An 18,962-nucleotide genomic window follows, 5' to 3' on the forward strand; every position below is an offset into this window, starting at 1 on the left:
GCAATTTAGCAACTTAGTGAGACCCTGTCTAAAAATTAAAAAATAAATATATAAATAAAAGGCTGATGATATAGCTTAGGACAAAGGCCCTGGGTTTACGTGCCAGTACTTTTGTTTTTCAAGTGCCAGTATTAAAAAAAAATAAGTCCCAGTGCTTGGGCCACACTCTACACCAATTAAATCTGAATCTTAGCAGGGTGTGTGCATATGCGTGGTGGAGGGGTATGATTCCAACATGCAGCCAAATCAGAGACCATGAGCCTTACTATACAAGACCAGCAAGATGCCTGCCACCTAGAAGGGAAAGCGCAAGGCATGGATCTCTTTGTACTCAAGGTTGGTTTTATGAAAAAATGAACTACAAGAGAAAAGGGGGTTGCGGTGACTCAGGCCAACTACATTTAATAACCTCCATTGGGAGTGAACTGAAAACTACTTGACAAATTTCCTAAATCAATAAATCATACTTGGGCACAAATGATCCAAAAGGGGGATTGTCACCTACCCCAAGGTCACAGGCAGACAGACAGAGTTCTGTCTCCCAGTATGAGTCTGAGAGGTGCACTCTGTGAAAGAGCTGTAGCAAGAGATGTCTGTCCTATACCAGGCTGGGAGGGGTAGCAGGAATTGGCTCAGAGAGAATCCTGAGTTAGTTCCAGAACTTGCTGAGGCGACAGCCTCACTTATGTTTTTTGGTGGGAAACTCCTGCCGGCCTTGTCCCTTGCTGCCAAAGTTTCGCACTCGATGGATGATCTGCAACTGCTGCTCAATGGTGGCGGTGATGTTCACGTCATCTGGGATGTGGACATATCGAACGTTTCGGCCTGTTATGAAGAGGTCATCCAGTTCAACCTGATGCCCCCGACGGTCTGTGTAGGTGACCTTAGCCAGGCGGATGTTCATGAAAGCATCGACATTGTCAATTCGTCCGTGGGCCACACTCTCATCCCGTAGGTCCACAGTGGTCACCTGGCCCTGAAGGCCTTGCAACAAGATGATCAGGCTGTTCTCGGAGATGGTCCGCTCCTTCACTGAGTGGCTCACTGCCATTGTTCCACACAGGCTGGCTGCTTGCTGTGGGCAGAAGCACACGGATGGCAGCTATAGCAGGCTAGGGACTACAGTGCACACTTTCACCAGCTTCTCAAAATCCCTGGCACCAGCCTTCCCAAGCCTAACCACCTTTCCAGTTTTCACCTTTTTTGGATACAAGTTTCATATACACATCTCATAGTATTCTCAGATCACTTTGTAAACCAAGGATTACTTACACCCTTTATAGATAGGGAAAATATGGTAAGGACAAACTAACACATTCTTACAACTTGCTTAACATCATATAATTGCTAAATGGAGGTGGAGGGATTCAAATCCTCAGCTGCCTAACTTGAATCTCACACCAGTAGTTCTGAGCCTTTTAGTTCATTAGAATCACCTTGTAAGGTGAGATTTTTCTCTTTTTAACGTAGGTCTTGGTATATATTCCAGGCTGGCCTCAAACTGTGGCAATCCTCTTGCTTCAACCTACCTTCACCAGTGCTGGAACTGCAGGCCACCCCACACTCAACCTAGAGAAATTTCACCTAGCTTCCACACCTCAAAGATTCTGATTTATTTGGTTAGCACCATAAAGGTCCAGATATCTTAAAATTTAAAAGCTCCTCAGGTAATTCTAAAATTGTTGACAACCTTGAGATTCACTGCCCTAAAGTAATTTATATCCTTGCTACCCAAAATATGCTCTGTGGGCTGGGATCTCCAGTGCAACTGTTAGAAATACAAAAGCATGGGTCTTGCCCAGTATGGTGGTGCACACCTGAAATCCCAGTACTCCAGAGGCTGAGGCAGGAAAATCACAGCGAGCTGGAAGCCAGCCTGGGCTACATAATGAGTTCAAGGCCAGTGTGCACTACAAAGTGAAACCCTGTCTCAGGAAAAAACAATTTTGGATCTCTCTCTCAGACCTACTGACATAGAATCTGACCCTTATGTGAATTAGATGCATGTGAAAATTTGGTGTATGCTGGTGATCCCAGCACTTTTGGAGGCTAAGACAGGAGGATAAAAAATTTGAGCCCATCCTAGGCAACTTAACCATGAGATTTAGTCTCAAAAAATAAAAATGATGGGGGAGGGCGAGAAAAACTAGAAAGAATTAAGACCTATCATGTCATGTGCCAACTCTCCATGATGAATGTAAACATTATGTATTACAAATGTGCTAATAAAAATAAAAATTATTAAAAAGGCCAACCTTTTAGAGAGCACATAAATAAGACTGGGGAGATAGCTCAGTGTGAAGAGCCTGAGTTCAACACTTAGTTCTCCAAAACAAAAACAAAAATTCCAAATGTTAGTATGCATCAGAATCACCCAGAGGATTTGTTAGTGCACAGATTGCTGAGCCCCAGTTCCTGAGGGTCTGAGCTGGAGCCCTGGAATGTGCAAAGGAAACAAGTTACCAGATGATGCTGATGTGGGCCAAGGGTCCACCCTGCAGGTGGCCTGTACCATGCACTTTCCATGTAAGTAAAAATTTAAACAAACGAAAAAATGTAGTATGTAAAATACAGTACACTGATTGGAATTCTCAATCTACACTTAACTCTGTAGGTCACTTAGTCTCTGAAATTGTTTCATTTATTAAACTATCGCTAACCAGAATCTCTCTATGGCAAGGCCACTTTCCTGTGCTTTCAACATGCCTCGATACTGGATTCATAACTGTCTCATCTAAATCTTATTCTCAGACCCTGAGTCAAAGGTCTCTCAAGACTGCATTGAAACATACCACCAAGGTCGGGGGCTGGGGATTTAGCTCGGCGGCATAAGCGCCTGCCTTGCAAGCAGGCAGTCGTGAGTTCGATCCCCGGTACAAATAAAAACAAAAAAAAAAAAAAAAAAAAAAAGAGAGAGAGAGAGAGAGAGAGACCAAAAATACCACCAAGGTTCTGCGCTGTGGCATTAAGCGCTCCTCTCCCCACTTCCCCGTTTAAGCCTGAGAATGATCCAGCAAAGGTTTGGCGCCGCGCTGTGACTGCAAAGCGCAGCCACTGGGCCTCGAGAGGCCTGGGCTCGGGGACAGGCTCTGCTACTTCCTAAGGAGGCAGAACCTGTGCTAGTCAATGGGTTGTTCGCGAGTATAGCCGCACCCGTAAGATGGGGATGTAGAGGCCCCTTTGCACGCGGAGCAGCGGAAATGGGTGTCGGGAGAGGAGCCACTCTACAAATGTGGGAGAAGATGCCTCTCGGGCTCCCCGCACTCTGCAGACCCGGACCCACCACGCCTAATTCCTTTGCTTCCCGCGCCCGCGTTTCCGCCGAAGCCTGCCAGCGCCTAGCTGAGTTGCCTCCTGCCGCCACCAACTCGCCGAGAAGCCATGGCAATGCTGGCCGCAGCAGCTCATAACATTGAGCCACCTCTGTGCGCCAGGCCGCGTCGCGGGAGCTGGCCGCAGACTACGACTCCCAGGAAGCTCCGCGCTAAGGGCACGCAGAGCGTCAGACGTGCGGTCGCCTGGGCCGCGCCGCAGAGTACAACCTCTAGGAAACCGCCAGCTAGCCTCGGCTCATGCTCATTTTGTTATCCCGAACCGAAGAACTTCGAAGACTGGGTTGTAGAACGACCAGGAGCTGATGAATGTCTGTCTGAACTGGTGGCGCCGAGGGGGAGAGAGTAAAACCCGAAAATAGTATAAACGTTGTTCAGATGATTAAAATAGTGTGATGTCATAGTGAGTGGATAACCTTTTATTGGAAGATGTGGATGTCCTGAGGAGGTTACTTGAGCTGCGGTGAATGACATGAAAGTAGGCCAAAGTTAGGAGAGCAGTTGCAATTAGAGGACACGGTTTATATGAACGAGTTTTTATGACCTTGACAGTGGGACAAACGGAAAGGCTACTGAGGCAGAGGAGAGCAGTGTATCAAAGATGCCCCAGAGAAAGGAGCCCCGGCCTTTAGGACTTTGTAAGCCAACGTGAGAAAGCTTGGATTTCATGGTTAGAAGTGCGGGGACCTAGGTTCAAATCTGTCCTTTGCTGACTGCATGATTTAAGGCAAATTATTCTCTGCCTTAGTTTCCACATCTAATACCAGGAGTGCAGTGATTGATAAACTGTCAGAGGAGAGCATCTCTCTCCTATCTCCTTCGATTCTTTTTTTTACAGTGGGGACTGAACCCAGTATGTCTTGCATGCAAGGTAGGCACTGTACCACTGAGCTACATCTCCAGCCTTTTTTTTTTTTTTTCAAGTTTAAGAAAAATTAGCCAACTGTAATCGCAGCGCTCTGGGAGCCTGAGATAGGATTGAAAGTTTGAGCCCAGCCTAGACCATTTAGTGACTTAGCAAGATCCTGTCTCAAAAAAATAATCAGCTCGGGCTGGGGATTTAGCTCAGCGGCATAAGCGCCTGCCTTGCAAGTGTGTGGTCATGAGTTTGATCCCTGGTACCGATTAAAAAAATAATAATAATCGATTAAGGTTAATGGTCAAACAATACAAAATCACAACAGCAAAATAAAAACAGTGGGCTGAAGCATGAGGAAAGGTGACTGGAATTAAGGAAAATTGAAACTCATGATCTACATGTGCCTAGTCAAACATCTTTATAGGATGCAGGTTCAGAAAATGGCAGCATTAGTGTACTGTGAGGGTGTTTCTGGCTCTCTGACATCAAAATGGCACCCATCAGACACTTGCACAGGCCCCAAGCCAGTGGTTTCAACTGGTTTGAGCCAACTCTTAAGTTTCTGAAAAACAATTTAGGCAATCGTTGTCACCAGGATCATGTGTCAGAGGTGTTACCTGTAACACAGTTAATGGGAGTATACTGCTTAGCTATGTGACCTCTAAAATTGATGATAAACCAAATGAAGCTAGAGGTTTTGTCAGGTTTTCCTCTGGTTTCAGTGTTTATTGTCATGCTGTTTCCTGTATCATTGCTGAATACATGTCCATGTCTCCAGCCTAGACTGTTTTACAAATCTTTTACTAAGTACCTGTTGCAAAGTATCTCTCCCAAAGCAGTTGTTCCTCTGAATTTTCTCATTTCTGTAATTGCCACGATTTTTAACCACCTGAAGTTTGGTACCTTGAGAAATCTTGACAGCTTTCTAGCATTTTTAAAAAATCATTTCTTTTGTGGCCCTAGGGTCTGAACACAAGGCCTTTGCACTCAGCTAAATCTCCAGCAGATTTTCAAATTTGTTTTATTTTGATGCAGGGTCTTGCTGAATCTAAATTGTTGAGGGTGGGATCAGACTTGAAATCCCCCTGCCTCAACTGCCAGAGTGCTGGGATTATAGAGGTACTCCATGTCACATTTTATTTTGACTCCTATCCTTTTTTTTTTTTTTTTTTTTTTGGTCTTTTTGAGACAGGGTCTTGCTATGCAGTTCAGGCTAGCTTGAGCTCACTTTGTAGCCCAGGCTGGTCTCAAACTTGAAAGGATCCTCCTGCCTCAGCCTCCCAAGTGCTGGGATTACAGGCATGAGCCACCACGCCCGGCAACTCCTATCCTATTTAAGAGCTCCTTTGTATCATTTAATTTCTTATACAAACTATCTCACTAGTCTTTGTGTCTCTTACAATTCTTTGCCAACAATCTCAAAGTACACTTCTGATCTTGGTCACTTACCTGCTAAATGATCTTATCATTTAAATGGTAGGAACACTTTCAGTTAACTAGCAGACTAAAGACTCCATTGCTGACATTTAAGAACTCCCATGATTTGATTCTCATCTGGCTTTCAGCTGAATCTTAAGTTTTTTTTTTCTTTCTTTCAAGACAGGATCTCACTATATCTCTTATCAAGTTTTCTATTCAAACTCTCTAATCAGTATATCATAAAGTTTGGCCTGGGAACCATTTGTCTCAACATGATCTGGAATGCCTAGGAATTTGCAAATCTAACAGTGCACACTAAAATTTGAAACTTTCTTGGTAAGGCTCAGTCACTCAGCAGTCTTCAGATGTACCTATTATTCTTCTGTCTTTGCTTTCCTGAACCATCTATCTGCCTTGGCTTCTCCCTTGGTTAAATCCAATTGGATTAGATGTTAAATCCAATTTCTCCTGGGAAGCCCAGTTTAATTGCTAGGTCTGTCTGAAGTTAGCAGTCACTGCAGGTGGAGTGATGTCTCTGATTCTTAGAGCATATTGCTTGCATTTCTCTTTGCTTGTTGCATACAGATTGCCAGTTGTTGTTGTTTGAGACAGGGTCTTGCTATGTAGTCTAGGTTGGTTTTGAACTTGATATATAGCCTAGGCTGACATCGAACTCACAGTGATCCTCCTGCCTCAGCTTCCTGAGTGCTAGGATGACAGGTGTGTGCCAACATGGCTGGCCAGACTTGCTATAATTTTTATGTAAATCTTATGCTCCTTACAAGACTTTAGGGGGCCCAAATACTTTACACCATAAACCATAAACCACAGTTGCATGAAGAACACTAGTTTGATGAGTGTGACGAGACAGGGGTAGGAATCTAAATGGACAGCAGAAATGGAAGGGAGAAATAAACATTGAAGACCTTGAAAAGTGCCAATCTGGATTCTTGGAAGCTGATCTATCTGAAATGTGGGTGGAAGAGGATGCTGGGTATCCAGAAGAGCAGGGTTAGGGACTTACCAAGAGCTTCTTTGGCACAGCAGAGCTTGTGTGGATTGCTGAGGAGAAAGGCTCAGGGCATGTTCCTTATGTGTCTGTGAACTTTAGTGGGAGGAGAGGCTCTGCTTCCCATAGCACATGATTTAAAGGCAAGATAGATATGGGGCTGGGGATTTAGCTCATCGGCATAAGCGCCTGCCTTGCAAGCAGGCAGTCGTGAGTTCGATCCCTGGTACTGATAAAAAAGGAAAAAGACAAAAAAAAAAAAAAAAAAAAAAAAAAAAAAGGCAAGATAGATAACTCTCTTTGAACTGTGTGAGTTACATTTGGGCTTATGACATAAACATGGCAGTTATCAATCTTTATATCCAGAGCAAGTGACAAAAGCCAGCAGGGTCTCTTTTGGCTCTGTCCTAGTATCTGTGTAACTAGGTAGATTATTCCTGGTGCTATGGTCTTTCTCCATCTCCCATCTCTTGTTCCTTTCTGAGTGTCTCTATTCTTCCAGAAAACTCTTTTAAGTTGCCTGAGGCCTTGCCAGTAGATTTTTTCCCTTCTTCCTTCTCAGCACCGGGGTGTGAGCCCAGCGTTTCTGCACTTACTGCTAGGCAAGTAATGGCTCAACCACAAATTACACCCCAGCCTGTTTTATTTACTTGTTTGTTTTTAAAAACAAGTTTTAAGCTGGGACTTTAGCTCAGCAGCATAAGCACCTGCCTTGCAAGTGTGCAGTTGTGAATTCGATCCCCGTAACAAAAAACAAACAAACAAACAAACAAACAAAACCCAACAAGTTTTAGGAGTGATAGTGCATGCTTGTAATCCCAGCATTTGGGAGGTTGAGGCAGGAAGAGGATGGTGAGTGTGAGGCCAGCCTGAACTACATAGTGAGGTCCTGTCTCAAAACAGTCAAAAAACAAAACAAAACAAAAACCAAAGCAGAAACAGGCACATGGCTGTAATCCCAGGACTCAGGAGGCTGAGGCTGGAGGACTGCTGTGAAAATGAGACCTCAACTACATAGTGAGACCCCATTTCAAATGAACAATAAAATAAAAAACACTGAAAAGACAAGATCTTGATAAACTGCCCAGGTGGGTCTGGAATTTACATTCCTGCCTCAGTTTCCTGAGTAATTGGGATTATAAGTATATGGCAGGGTACTCAGCTCCCTTTCTTTTTTGATACCAGGGATTGAACTCACAACCTCACCCTTGCCAGGAGGGAATTTAGGCCACTGAGCTAAATCCCAGGCCCCCTCAGTTCCAGGGCTAGAATTAGTTTCATTTCTTTTCTCTCCTTTTTTTTTTTTTTTTTTTGTGGTGCTAGGGATCGAATTCAAGCAGGCGCTTAGGTCACTGAGCTAAATCCCCAGCCTCTTTCTTTCACACTGGGCAACATCTCCAGTCCTTTTTTTCTTTTTCATATATACATATACTTAAAATTTATTTCTGCATTTTTTCAGTAATGCACTATATGTACATAATACAGCTTGTTTCCTTTACTTTTTTTTTTTTTTTGATACCGAGAATCAAACTCATGACCTTGTACTTGCCAGGCAGATGCCGTGCTGCTGAGTGATATCCCCTAGCCCTCTGTTTCCTTTTCTTTTTTTCTTTTTCTTTTTAACTTTTTATTGGTACCGGGGATAGAACTCACAACCGCCTGCTTGCAAGGCAGGTTCTTATGCCGCTGAGCTAAATCCCCAGCCCGTTTCCTTTTCTTAATGGCCTTCCCTCCCTTTTCTCTTTTATTTTTGAAACAGGGTCTTGATCACTAAGTGCTCCAGGCTGGCCTCAAACTCTTGGGCTCCAATGATCCTCCTGCTGCAGCCTTTCCAGTTTAGGGATTACAGGAATACACTACCACATTTGGCTTCTTCATGCCTTTTCTTCTCTTTTCTTTTCTTTTTTTTTTTTTTTTTTTTTTTTTTTTTGTCTTTTTCTTTTTTATCAGTACCGGGGATTGAACTCATGACCACACACTTGCAAGGCAGGCGCTTATGCCATTGAGCTAAACCCCAGGCCCTCTTCATGCCTTTTCAAAGTGAAGTCAATACATCACGGAAAAATGACTTCAACTTTAGCCTCTGAAGAGTGAAGAGATGAGGGACATCAGGTGAATCAGCCCGCGGTGCAGGTGGGAAAGTGACAGCAGCACAGAGGTAAGAGTTGAAGGTCACAGCTGCAGGCAAAAGTGATACAAAATGATTTACGGAAGAATGCAAACCAAGTGCTGCGGGCCTGGTGAACCCTGAGGTCCTGCTGGCGCTGGGCTCAGGAATTGGGGTGGGCAGATAAGGATAAAGACTGGAAAACAGGCCAGGAGTGAAATATGCCTGCGTGAGTGGTGGTGGGGAGTGCTAAGGCAATCAAATATCACAAAATGATTTCCATGGGCCTTGGAGTATTTTTTTTTCCACTTGAAAAAAAGCAAGTTTCCATCTGAGAGTTTAGTTCACATCATGTCTCAAGCTTTGCCACGAAGAGTCAACCATGGAGCGGCCCCCTCATATCAGTCTTTTGCTGTAACTCCTCTGTTGCTGCTGTCTAGGAGTTTAGCTGCTCAGAAATTATCCAAAGGGAGCTCTCCTCCCTGGTAAACGGTGGAGGTGTGGCAGACTACGGCAGCTCCAGGGGGAGAACTACCAGTGTCTTCTGAGATCCACACTACGTTGGAATTTAGGACATTGGGAAGCCAAGCAACCAGCCTGCCTCCCTGCTAAGCAATAGTGAACCTACTGGTGCTCGGCCTAGTCAACATCCCACTTCCCCTACCCTCCTTCCCCTGTTGCGGCGCTCCCCCTCCCCCATTAGCAAATGGGAACCAGAAATCTGAGTATCTCTTGGGAGGTTGACCATAGCAAAGAAGGGGGATTTTCTTCTACCATCTCTTTGATATTTTTATAACTAATATTTTTATTAGTTTTGCTTTATTCTGATTAATGGTACTGCTCTATTCAATATTGTTTTGATAAGTTCTATAATGTTCTGAATTTTATTTTATTTTGATATATGTGATTGAAAGAACAACTATTGTAAAGATAATGAAATATACTGTGATACCTATTACTGTTATCCTGGTAACCTGCTGTGAAGTTCTGTACCAATTTCACTACATGGTCTCAGTTGGCTTTATTCTGTCTTGTTCTGTTGTATTTTACTACTTTCAAAAAAAAAAAGAAATTATCCAAGGGACAATTTGAAGGGAATAAGAACACTAGGTGTGGTGGTGTGCATCTATAATCCCGGCATTTGGAAGGCTGAGGCAAGAGGATTGCTGTAAATTTTAATCCTAGCACTTGGGAAGCTGAGGAAGGAGGATTGTTTCAAGTTCAAGGCCAGCCTGAACTTCGAAATGAAACCCTGTCTCAAAAAGACAAAAAAGAAAATGAAAAAAAAAAAAAAAGTAGGGGGGGGGGAGTAGGAGGCAGGTAAAGGTTAGATTCATTTTTTTTCTTTCTTGAGACAGAAAGTTCCCCAGGTTGGCCTAGAACTCATTCTTATACTTCAAGCTTCTAAGTAGCGGGAGTCACAGACACACGGCACCATGCCCAGCTTAGTTTTTAGACTTTGAGCCTCCAAAATTTGAGATTGTAAACTGGGTTTGGTATTGTACACCTGTAGTCCCATCACTTAGGAGGCTGAGTGGATTGCCAAGAGCTCGAGGTCAGACTGGGCTACACAGTGAGTTCAAGGCCAGCCTGAACTCCATAGTGAGACACTTTCTCAAAAAACAAAAGCAAGAAAATCAACCAATTGAGCACACAAAAAGATTTGAGGTTATGCTTAATTTATATATGTTCTAAAAATGAGCATTTCGGGGCTGGGGATTTAGCTCAGCGGCATAAACACCTGCCATGCAAGCAGGCAGTCATGAGTTCGATCCCTGGTAGCAGTAAAAATACAAAATAAATAAATAAATAAAAATAAAATAAAATAAAAATGAGCATTTCTTTGTACTGGTTTCCTGTGGCTGAACAGTGTGGTTATAGTTATACTGCATGTAAATCACAGTGACAAAGCTGATGATTATGAAAACACACAACTGAGACCATCTGATCTGGTACCCAGCTGGGTATCTCTGGAATTGTCATGCTAAAATCTGTTTCTTTCCTTCTGGGATTTGCATCTAAGGAAAAAAGTGACTTTTATCTTTCAAATTGTTAGATGCATATGTAGACTACATGAGATGACTTTATTCTGTTTTTTTTTTTTTTTTTTTTTTTGACAGGGTCTTGCTATATAGTTCAGGCTGGCCTCCAATTTGAGGGGATCCTCCTGCCTCAGCCTGAATGCTAAGATTATAGCTGTGCATCACCACACCCAGTTGACTTTCCTGTTAGAATTAAAGGATGAATTAATTTTTTTCCTTCCTCTTTCACTCTTGATTTCTATTATAGCTGCTTTCTGCTGGAAGCCATTAAAGACCTTTGATTTTTCCATAGCTTTGCCTTGCGTAACTTCCGACCCTCTAAGGAGAGTTTGCAACTTGCCTGGGAAGAGGTCATAGTCACAGGAGTGAAGGACTGTGGCTGCTCCCCAGAGCATGGGGTGTGGCAAAACCTCTCTCGGGTTCCACCAGGGGCAGGGCCTGTAGTGGGAGCTCTCTGAGGCCAGCTGGGCTGGAGTCACTGAACTGAGTCTTCTTATGGCTCAGGAAACTGAGGGTAACTGGCCCACAATGACACGGTGAATTGAGGGACAGGGATGAGACAAGGCAGTGTTCTGATCCTAACCCATAGGCCTTTCCCCTGAAGTACACTGGGCATTGTTGTATTCTTTTGGCCTGCTTTTAAATGAACACTGATGTGTTGTTAGTACTTAGCTCACACTTTAGGTAAGGGAATCCTTACTTTTGTTTTGTGTTGCTGGGGATTAGAACCTGGGGCCTCACACGTTAAGCAAGTGCTTTGCCCCTGGGCTACATTCCACAGTCCCTTGTCTTCTCCTTTTGTGTGTTTGGGTTGCTCCTCCCTGCCTCCTGTGCTTCTCTGGATGTTCTCAGCCACCATACAAATCAGCTTGTTTTTCTTAATGTTGTGCAAGTCTTAAGACACGAAACTCCATGCTTATCTCATCACAGAGATCTGTATCTTGTTTATTTCACCAGAGGAAAGTCACATTGGAAGTCACCAGCATGGCGCTGGGACAGGTGGAGGCAGGAGGCTGCTGCTCCCAGGCACCTGGTGGCCCACAGTCCAGGTCCAGACAGGGAAGCTCATGTTTGACAGCACGGAGGGAGCCAGGCTCAGAGCAGGAGAGAAACTTTCCCTCTCCCTGTGCCCGGGTCAGGTCCTGGCGAGCAGGGGGTGGGGGTTTACTTACAGGGGACTAAAGGGACAAGGGATGGTCGTTGGTACCTGTGCAGCAGGCATTTTGCAGTGAGTCTTCCCCTCCTAAGGGAACTGTTTTGTGGGGGAGGGCAGGTGTGTTTATAGGTAAGGAAGTATAACTTTAGTTTTTATTTTTGTTTAATTTTTAATTAATTTTTTTGCTGCACTGGGGATTGCGACCTGCGCCTTTGCACTGAGGTACATCCCCAGCCCTTTCCTTAGTTTTTATTCTGAGGCAGAGTCTGCTAAGTTACCCAGGCTAGGCTTGAACTTGCCATTACACTGCCTCAGCTCCCTGAGCGCAGGGATTACAGGTGTGTGCCACCTTCCACCAGGAAGTATAACTGGGTCAGAAGCGAACTGAATTTATCTTGCCACTTACTTCTGTGTATCTAGATCCTGGATCTGCCCTCCCTGCCTGTCCCTACTCTCCTCGGATGTGGGGGCCACGGTGGTCCCTGCCATGGGCCCTGTTTCAGGGAATGATCTGCTCAGCTGGGTTTTTCTATCACCCACTGTTTTCCCAGACACTCCTTCCATGGGGCTGAGTAGATCCTGACCCTGATGATGGCTGGCCCCGTGCCTCTGGGTTCCTCAGTCCCGGGAGGGAGCACGTGTGCAGGGCTGCTGCTCCTTCTGAAACTCTGTGGCAACCCTGGCTTGAGACAGTTCCCATGGGTCCCAGAGAAGTGGCTCTGTTGGCACACGGAAGGGGAAGTGACTCCAGCACAGTCAGCGTAAGGCTCTTCCTGATGACCGAAGGTGACACAGAGACAAATGTCACAGCACATTGGGTTGGGTGTCTTTGGAGGGCTAATATACCCTATGGCCAAAGACTACCCATATGCACAGGCAGGAATGTATGCAGACAAATACATACCGCATGTGCCTTGCCATGGCCTGGCTTACTCGGGCTGCCTCTGGGAGGTGACAGTTCTTGTGTGCCAAGGGGAGGAGGGTGACCTAATCTGGCCCTGACAGACTGAAGCCTTCTGATATCCAACTTATCTACAAGGCACAGCACATCCTGGCAAACACCGATGCTTCTGTTATGACTTACAGGCATCTGTGAGATACAAGTCCCTACGGGAAAAGTAAGGCAGCAAACCTGAAAAGGATAATGGGAGTGTCTCCTTGATGGCTCTGGGGCTCAATTTCCCACCCAGGGTGCTTTCTGTATGGTTGCCATAGAATTAGGACTAAATGGGAAAAGTCCAGTTTGAGAGTCAGAATGTATTTTGCTGAAAATACATGTGCGCGTGTGCCTTCCGGGAAGTGTGATCTCTGAGGAAAACTGCACAGTTCATTACAACATGAGAGGGAACGAGCAGTAATGGCCTTGCTCGGTGAAAAACTAGCAGCATCATTTGGACCCTGGGGCCTTCTGTCTTCAGGGAGGTGGGCTGGGCTGTGCCTGGTCGGCACAGCTATAACTCGTCCATCATGGCCAGCAGATCGTCCCCTTTGCTGGTGCTCTGCCTTGGCTGCTCTGTGATCTCAAGCTCTCCCATGATCCGAGCCAGCTCTTCATTCCGCTGCTGGTCCTGCAGGGAAACCAGAAGCAGGAGGGATGAAGAGCACATGTCGGGAGGGATGCTGCTTTGCGCAGTGGGTACTGTAAGTTTTGGTTCCGCCACTGGCATGTGTTTCACTTGTTCACCTGTTTGTCAGAACAGGGACAGTAGCTATAGTCTCATTAGAGAGAAGAGAGTCTTAGAAGTTCAAGGTTACTATAAAATGAGGAAAGGAATAAGATTAGACCTTGAGCCAGGGGTAGTGGCACTTGCCTGTAATCCCAGCATTTGGGAGGCTGAAGCAGGAGGATCATTTGTGAGTTTGAGGCCAGCCTGGGCTACACAGTGAGTTCAAGGCCAGCCTGGGCTGCATAGTAATACTATCTCAAAAGTCAGATACTGTCTCAAAAAGTAAAAAAGACAAAAAAAAAAAAAAAAAAAAAGAAGACAACAAAAGAGCCTAGACCCTGTGAAATCTCCCATACACACCTGCACAGCTTGTATGTTGATAACTTCGTAGGATAATTCTTCGGGCCTGGTGAGCGCCGCATGTCTAGATGAGATAGTAAAGAAATGGGTTCAAGGCCAGAGTTTTCTCCTTCATAGCACAGCGAGCTTCCCTCTGGGCTTTGCCAGCCTGCCCTTTCGGTCTCATCTTGCCACTGCCCTTCACCTTTCCACCATCTCTAACCAATGCTCCCGGTACTCCAGAGAGTCAAGCCTGTCGCTGTCTCTGGGTCTCTGCGAACCCTGAACTCTGCCAGGAATATTTCCTCCCTCCCTTGCGTGGCAAGCTCTGAGATTCAGATCCATGCCAGCCCCTGCAGCTGGCTGGCGCCAAGTCGGAGCATTCATGAAACAGCCCTGGAAAGACCTATGTCCTCCACTCTCCCACTGAGCTGTGAATGTGGTGAGGACGGGTGCTTCTACCTGCCAACATTTGGCCCGAGCACTTAGCGTACTGTTTGCCACACAGAAGCAAATGGAAGAACTTCCTTTAGTAACTGGGGTCAATAGAAGGAAACTTCTACTTTAAACACGTGCTTGTGGGGAGAATCACAAGATAAGGCATACAAATGTATGTAGTGGGCCAGATAAGGTAGTGCATGCCTGTAATTCCAGCAGTCAGGAGGCTGAGGCAGGAAGATTGCTATGCTTTTGAGGCCAGCCAGGATTACATAGTGAAACTCTAAAACTAAAAAAAAAAAAAAAAAAAATACATAGAGGGCTGAGGATGTAGCTCAGTGGTAGAGCACTTGCCTAGCAAGTATAAGGCCTTGGGCTCAATGCCCGCATCACAAAAAACAAGAATGTGCATTATATACTATAAAACACTATTGCCTGGGGATATAACTCTAAACAAAAAACACTATATCTTTGATGAATTACTACTGCTATTGTTTTGGTGAAGTTGTTTAACATCAAAGACATGAAATTCCAACTTCTTTTTGGTTCTTTTCTTCTCCCTTTTTTGTGGTACTGGGTATTAAACCCAGGGCTTGCACTCTGCGGTACATTCTGAGAACTGTTTTGGTTTTTACTGTAAGATTGGGTCTTGCTAAATTGTCTAGACTGTTGTGCAACTTGTGATCCTCCTGCTTCAGCCTCCCGGGTGTTGGGATTACAGGATAGTGCCCCCATATCTGGCTAGCTTTCCTTTTGGATGCCTCCGGAAAGTTCAGGCCATCTAATCCTGGGGAACATCTTTAACCACGACACTGAATTCGCTAGTATTTCATTTGTGATCTTCTGAATTTATAGGTATCATTGGTTTGTAATTGTCATGTTTGGACACTTAGGATTTTTATAGATGTCTTTAAAGAACAGGGTTGAAACATACTCCTCCTCTTCATCAGTAGTAAAGAGATTCAACCGGAATCCTGGTTCGGTGCCGCTGGGTTTCTTAATCTCCATTCCTCCCATTAGTCTGGCCAGAAAATTTAGCTCTTCTTTAGCGAGAGGATTTGGAGCAATGCTTTTCTGCAGAAACAATTGCATGTTTTGTAGCCACATGAACATGATCGCACTTCCTGCAAAAACCCCTGAGACCCAGGGAGGTTTTACAAAACAAGGTAAAACAAGAATTATTTCTGGGTCCAACTGAAGCGTAGAAAGCAGGCTGAGCCAAAAGAAAAAGTAATCTGCATTAGCAGCAGAAAGAATCTAGCAAGACAGCAAACTGGAGATGCTCATACTTTCGGGATGCATGTGGTTCCCCGGGGATCACGCTTCTCCTCAAACTACCTTCCCCTCCTCCGAAAAGAGAACACCAAGCTTCCTCTTTGGTCAACCGGGTTTCCTCCAAGGGTACCAGAAGCCCCAGTCAAGTCTCTGGGTCCCAAGGCACCATCCTGGAGAAGCGCCGCACTGCCCTCTGGTGGTGACAGCCGGGACCATGCCCTCGAGGCCTCTCTCTCCTTGCAGTCCTCGGTCTCCCTCAACCTGTGCACGTCCTTCCTTCCTACCTGGCTGGCCCTAAAACGCGGCCATCCGTTACACAAAACACAATCCTTGTCTCATTTCTCTCTTACTTGAAACAAACTCCTCTACTTCCTGTCTAAAGAACACAGTCAAGCCATGTAAAACACCCCCCTCTGCACAATCTGGCCCTGTGTCCCTGTCCAGTGGCATCCCTGCCGCCTGCCTCAGTCACACTATGCAGCAGCCATGGTGCTACAGGGCTCCCCCTGCTCTTTTGCCCTCTTGCTTTTGGTCACTTTGTCACCTCAGACTGCACAACAATGTCTTTTCCCCTGTTAGTGTTTCACAAGGCCCAATCCAATATCCACCATCTCTGAAAAGTTGCTGTAGCCCAGGCTGGCCTTGAACTCCCCACGACCCTCCTGCCTCAGCCCCAAGTGCTGGGATCACACGTGTGCGCCACTGCACCTGGCTGAAAAGCCTTCCTGACACTACCTGTCCCTTGGCATCCACCTTGCCACAGAATACGTGCGCTAGGACAGAACGCTTAGTGAGCTCCCATCTCCTCAGAGTTACTTTTTCTACTGCCGTCTTTTCCAGAGGACTACCTGTCCCTTCTGGATGGGACCACATTTACACTCCCTGTGTCCCTGGTTCCGCGCCCAGGGAAGCAGTTTGATAAGTGCTTGCTTAATAACTGACGCTTCCATGGTTTGTCTGATTGTGAGCTGTGGCTGGTTAGTGACAACTTATAGAGCTGAGCTTCCGAGAAATGAAACTCTGTTTGGAACTTAGCTGCCACATCACTATGGGAACACATGAAAACGGGATGATTTAACAGCACACACACAAGTGCTGGACTCAGCAACCGCGATACCTAGTGACACTGGCACAATGCTATTTCACAAGCCCTGATACATGGTTCCTGCTTAATTATGGTGGTTGAACCAAGTCTAAAATTACCCAATTAGTCAGATCCTTAGAAAGCTTCATGAAAAGTTACAGTTACAAATCTGTAAGGCTGACCGGAGAAGATCACAAACAATACGGAAAATGGGTCAGCTCTGAAACCTAAGGTTCTCATCCTCCCCCTCATGCAGATTTCTGTATCTTTTTTTTTGTTGTTGTTGTCTTTTTCCTTTTTATCGGTACCAGGGATCGAACTCATGCCTGCCTGCTTGCAGGGCAGGCGCTTATACCACTGAGCTAAACCTCCAGCCCCCAGATTTTCATATCTTGAAAGAGTTGGTGAGGAGGGGCTGGGGATTTAGCTCAGTGGCATAAGCGCCTGCCTTGCAAGCAGGCAGGCAGTGGTGAGTTCGATCCCTGGTACCGATAAAAAGGAAAAAGAAAAAAAAAAAAAAAAAAAGAGGTGGTGAGGATAAGGGAGGGACCAGACACTCACCTGTGCTTTCGAGGCTAAGTTCTTGGATGCTCCAGACATATGCGTTTCCACAGGCCGATGTGCACTGTACCTGGCGTCAACAGAAAATGGTGACACGATCTAGTGCTTTTCACTGCCTTCTTTCAAACCTGTCAGTGTAGGTCACAGCTCTTATTTTTGTTACACTAAGTGACATCCAGAAAGGTGCTGTGAGTACAACTGTTAGCCATGCGTATTTTCTTTCTTTCTTTCTTTTTTTTTTTTTTTAAGCCAGTCAAATTTAGCAGTGGGGGGGGTGGTATATCAACTTTAGTGACACTAATGTTAATAAGTTCTGCTAATCCCCTGCCATCGGACCAGCCGCATATTTTATTTCTTCCCAAAGAAAAATTCCTGGGGAAGCTGTGTGGTAGTGCCTCCCTTGTAAAGAGTAATACATGGTGCTGAAAAGACCCGTAGAAGCTGTGTCTCTATGGATTTCCATAGCAGCAGAAGCTCTGGCTACTTTTCTTTCATGGCTATTTATTTAGCGACAAAGTCTCGCTATGTAGACCAGGCTGGCCTTGAACAATCAGACAAACCATGGAAGCATCCTCCTGCTCAGCCTCCTGAGTGTGGTGATAAACCTGGCCTTCTATGGCTGCTTAAATCTAGCTTTCTTGTTGACCTGTTGGGTTGCCCTGTGTTTGGAGGTCTTGGGTGCTAAGGGGGAATGGAACGACTACAGTTGTCAGCAGGGGATTTCACAGCAGAAGTCAGGTTGATTCTTTTGAATTAGGGGACCTCCTTTCCTACTGGGAGGGAGAAGTTGCTTACATGTTAGTTCCCAGTTTCAGGACCCGGTCTCCATACAGTTCAAAAGAACCTTCTTTGGGGGCAGTGACATAGTTTCCACCATGCTTGAATTCTATCTTCTTTACTTCTTCGCCTTGGTTGTTAAATATTCTAAAATGCAAAGGATGACATCATAAAATGCTCTTGAAGTGTGGGTGGTCCTGAGACTTCCCTTATGTTTTGTACTACAGGACAGAAAAATAATTCATGCACTCTTTCAAGAAAAAGCAGCAGCCAGGTGTGCTGGTGTACATCTGTAATCCCAGAACCTGGGAAGTTGAGGCAGGAGGATCACTGAGAGTTAAAAGGTGGCCTGGGCTGCATAGCAAGACCCTGTCTAAAAAAATAAAAACCAACCAACCAAACCAGTGAACAAAAAAAGATGCTGGCTGTGATGATAGGAATAATGCAGTGGTAATAATATTCAAGGAGTACACATCAGGTGCCAAGTACTGCATGCACACTTACAGCCCTGTTAACCTCCTGCAGCGATTTAACAGAGGGGAAATGAATCTGAGGGAACTGGTGGTTTGCTACGAATCCCTCCACTAACTGGCAATGCCAGTATTAGAGCCTGAGCTGCTTAAAAGCTGCGCTTTCCTGAAGACAGGACGAGGTGAGCAGAGCCAGAAGGGCTCAGCCATGCTGTCCACATGCTGCTCTCCTGGCACCCCAGAGTTGCCCCCAGAGTTGCAGGGTAAATATGGTTGAGGATTCACCTGATGAGTCCAGGAACTTCAGTTCCCCAGGGAACAGGCCCAGACACTGGCAACACAAAGCGACCATTAGAATTCTGCACTCTGTCCTTTAGAAATATGGATACCTGGAAAAAAATATTTAGTGTCACTTTCTCGGTATGTT

At 45.4% G+C, this 18,962-nt stretch overlaps 2 protein-coding genes across 6 annotated transcripts in view; both read right to left on the reverse strand.

The window, feature by feature from the left end:
- Positions 1-376: 376 nt before the first annotated feature.
- On the reverse strand, positions 377-3,538 carry Lsm10 (LSM10, U7 small nuclear RNA associated). 3 transcript variants are annotated; one of them, XM_005004209.4, is made up of 2 exons: positions 3,284-3,538; positions 377-1,075 (listed from the first exon to the last, which is right to left on the reverse strand). In XM_005004209.4, the coding sequence occupies exon 2, from the start codon at positions 1,049-1,051 to the stop codon at positions 680-682; it is 372 nt and encodes a 123-aa protein (XP_005004266.1). In that variant the 5' UTR covers positions 1,052-1,075; positions 3,284-3,538; the 3' UTR covers positions 377-679. The 3 variants fall into 3 exon arrangements, with proteins under 3 accessions (XP_005004266.1, XP_023421394.1, XP_023421395.1); XM_023565626.2 differs by having other exon boundaries at positions 3,154-3,298; XM_023565627.2 differs by lacking the exon at positions 3,284-3,538 and adding an exon at positions 1,818-2,844.
- An 8,146-nt stretch (positions 3,539-11,684) lies between these two features.
- The window catches only part of Oscp1 (organic solute carrier partner 1), a 35,298-nt gene continuing 28,020 nt past the window's right edge, over positions 11,685-18,962 (reverse strand). For all 3 annotated transcript variants that reach the window (XM_003471275.5, XM_013154192.3, XM_063236090.1), the window contains 6 exons: positions 18,821-18,924; positions 18,084-18,212; positions 17,289-17,358; positions 15,303-15,442; positions 13,952-14,015; positions 11,685-13,492 (listed from right to left, as the gene is read on the reverse strand). In XM_003471275.5, the coding sequence (XP_003471323.1) occupies positions 13,376-13,492; positions 13,952-14,015; positions 15,303-15,442; positions 17,289-17,358; positions 18,084-18,212; positions 18,821-18,924 (624 nt within the window). In that variant the 3' untranslated portion in view covers positions 11,685-13,375. The remainder of the gene's footprint in view (positions 13,493-13,951; positions 14,016-15,302; positions 15,443-17,288; positions 17,359-18,083; positions 18,213-18,820; positions 18,925-18,962) is intronic.

The sequence above is a fragment of the Cavia porcellus genome, unplaced genomic scaffold (genome assembly GCF_034190915.1).
Source record: "Cavia porcellus strain 051 isolate PalLab524CR breed Dunkin Hartley unplaced genomic scaffold, mCavPor4.1 scaffold_25, whole genome shotgun sequence".
Classification (NCBI taxonomy): domain Eukaryota; kingdom Metazoa; phylum Chordata; class Mammalia; order Rodentia; family Caviidae; genus Cavia; species Cavia porcellus.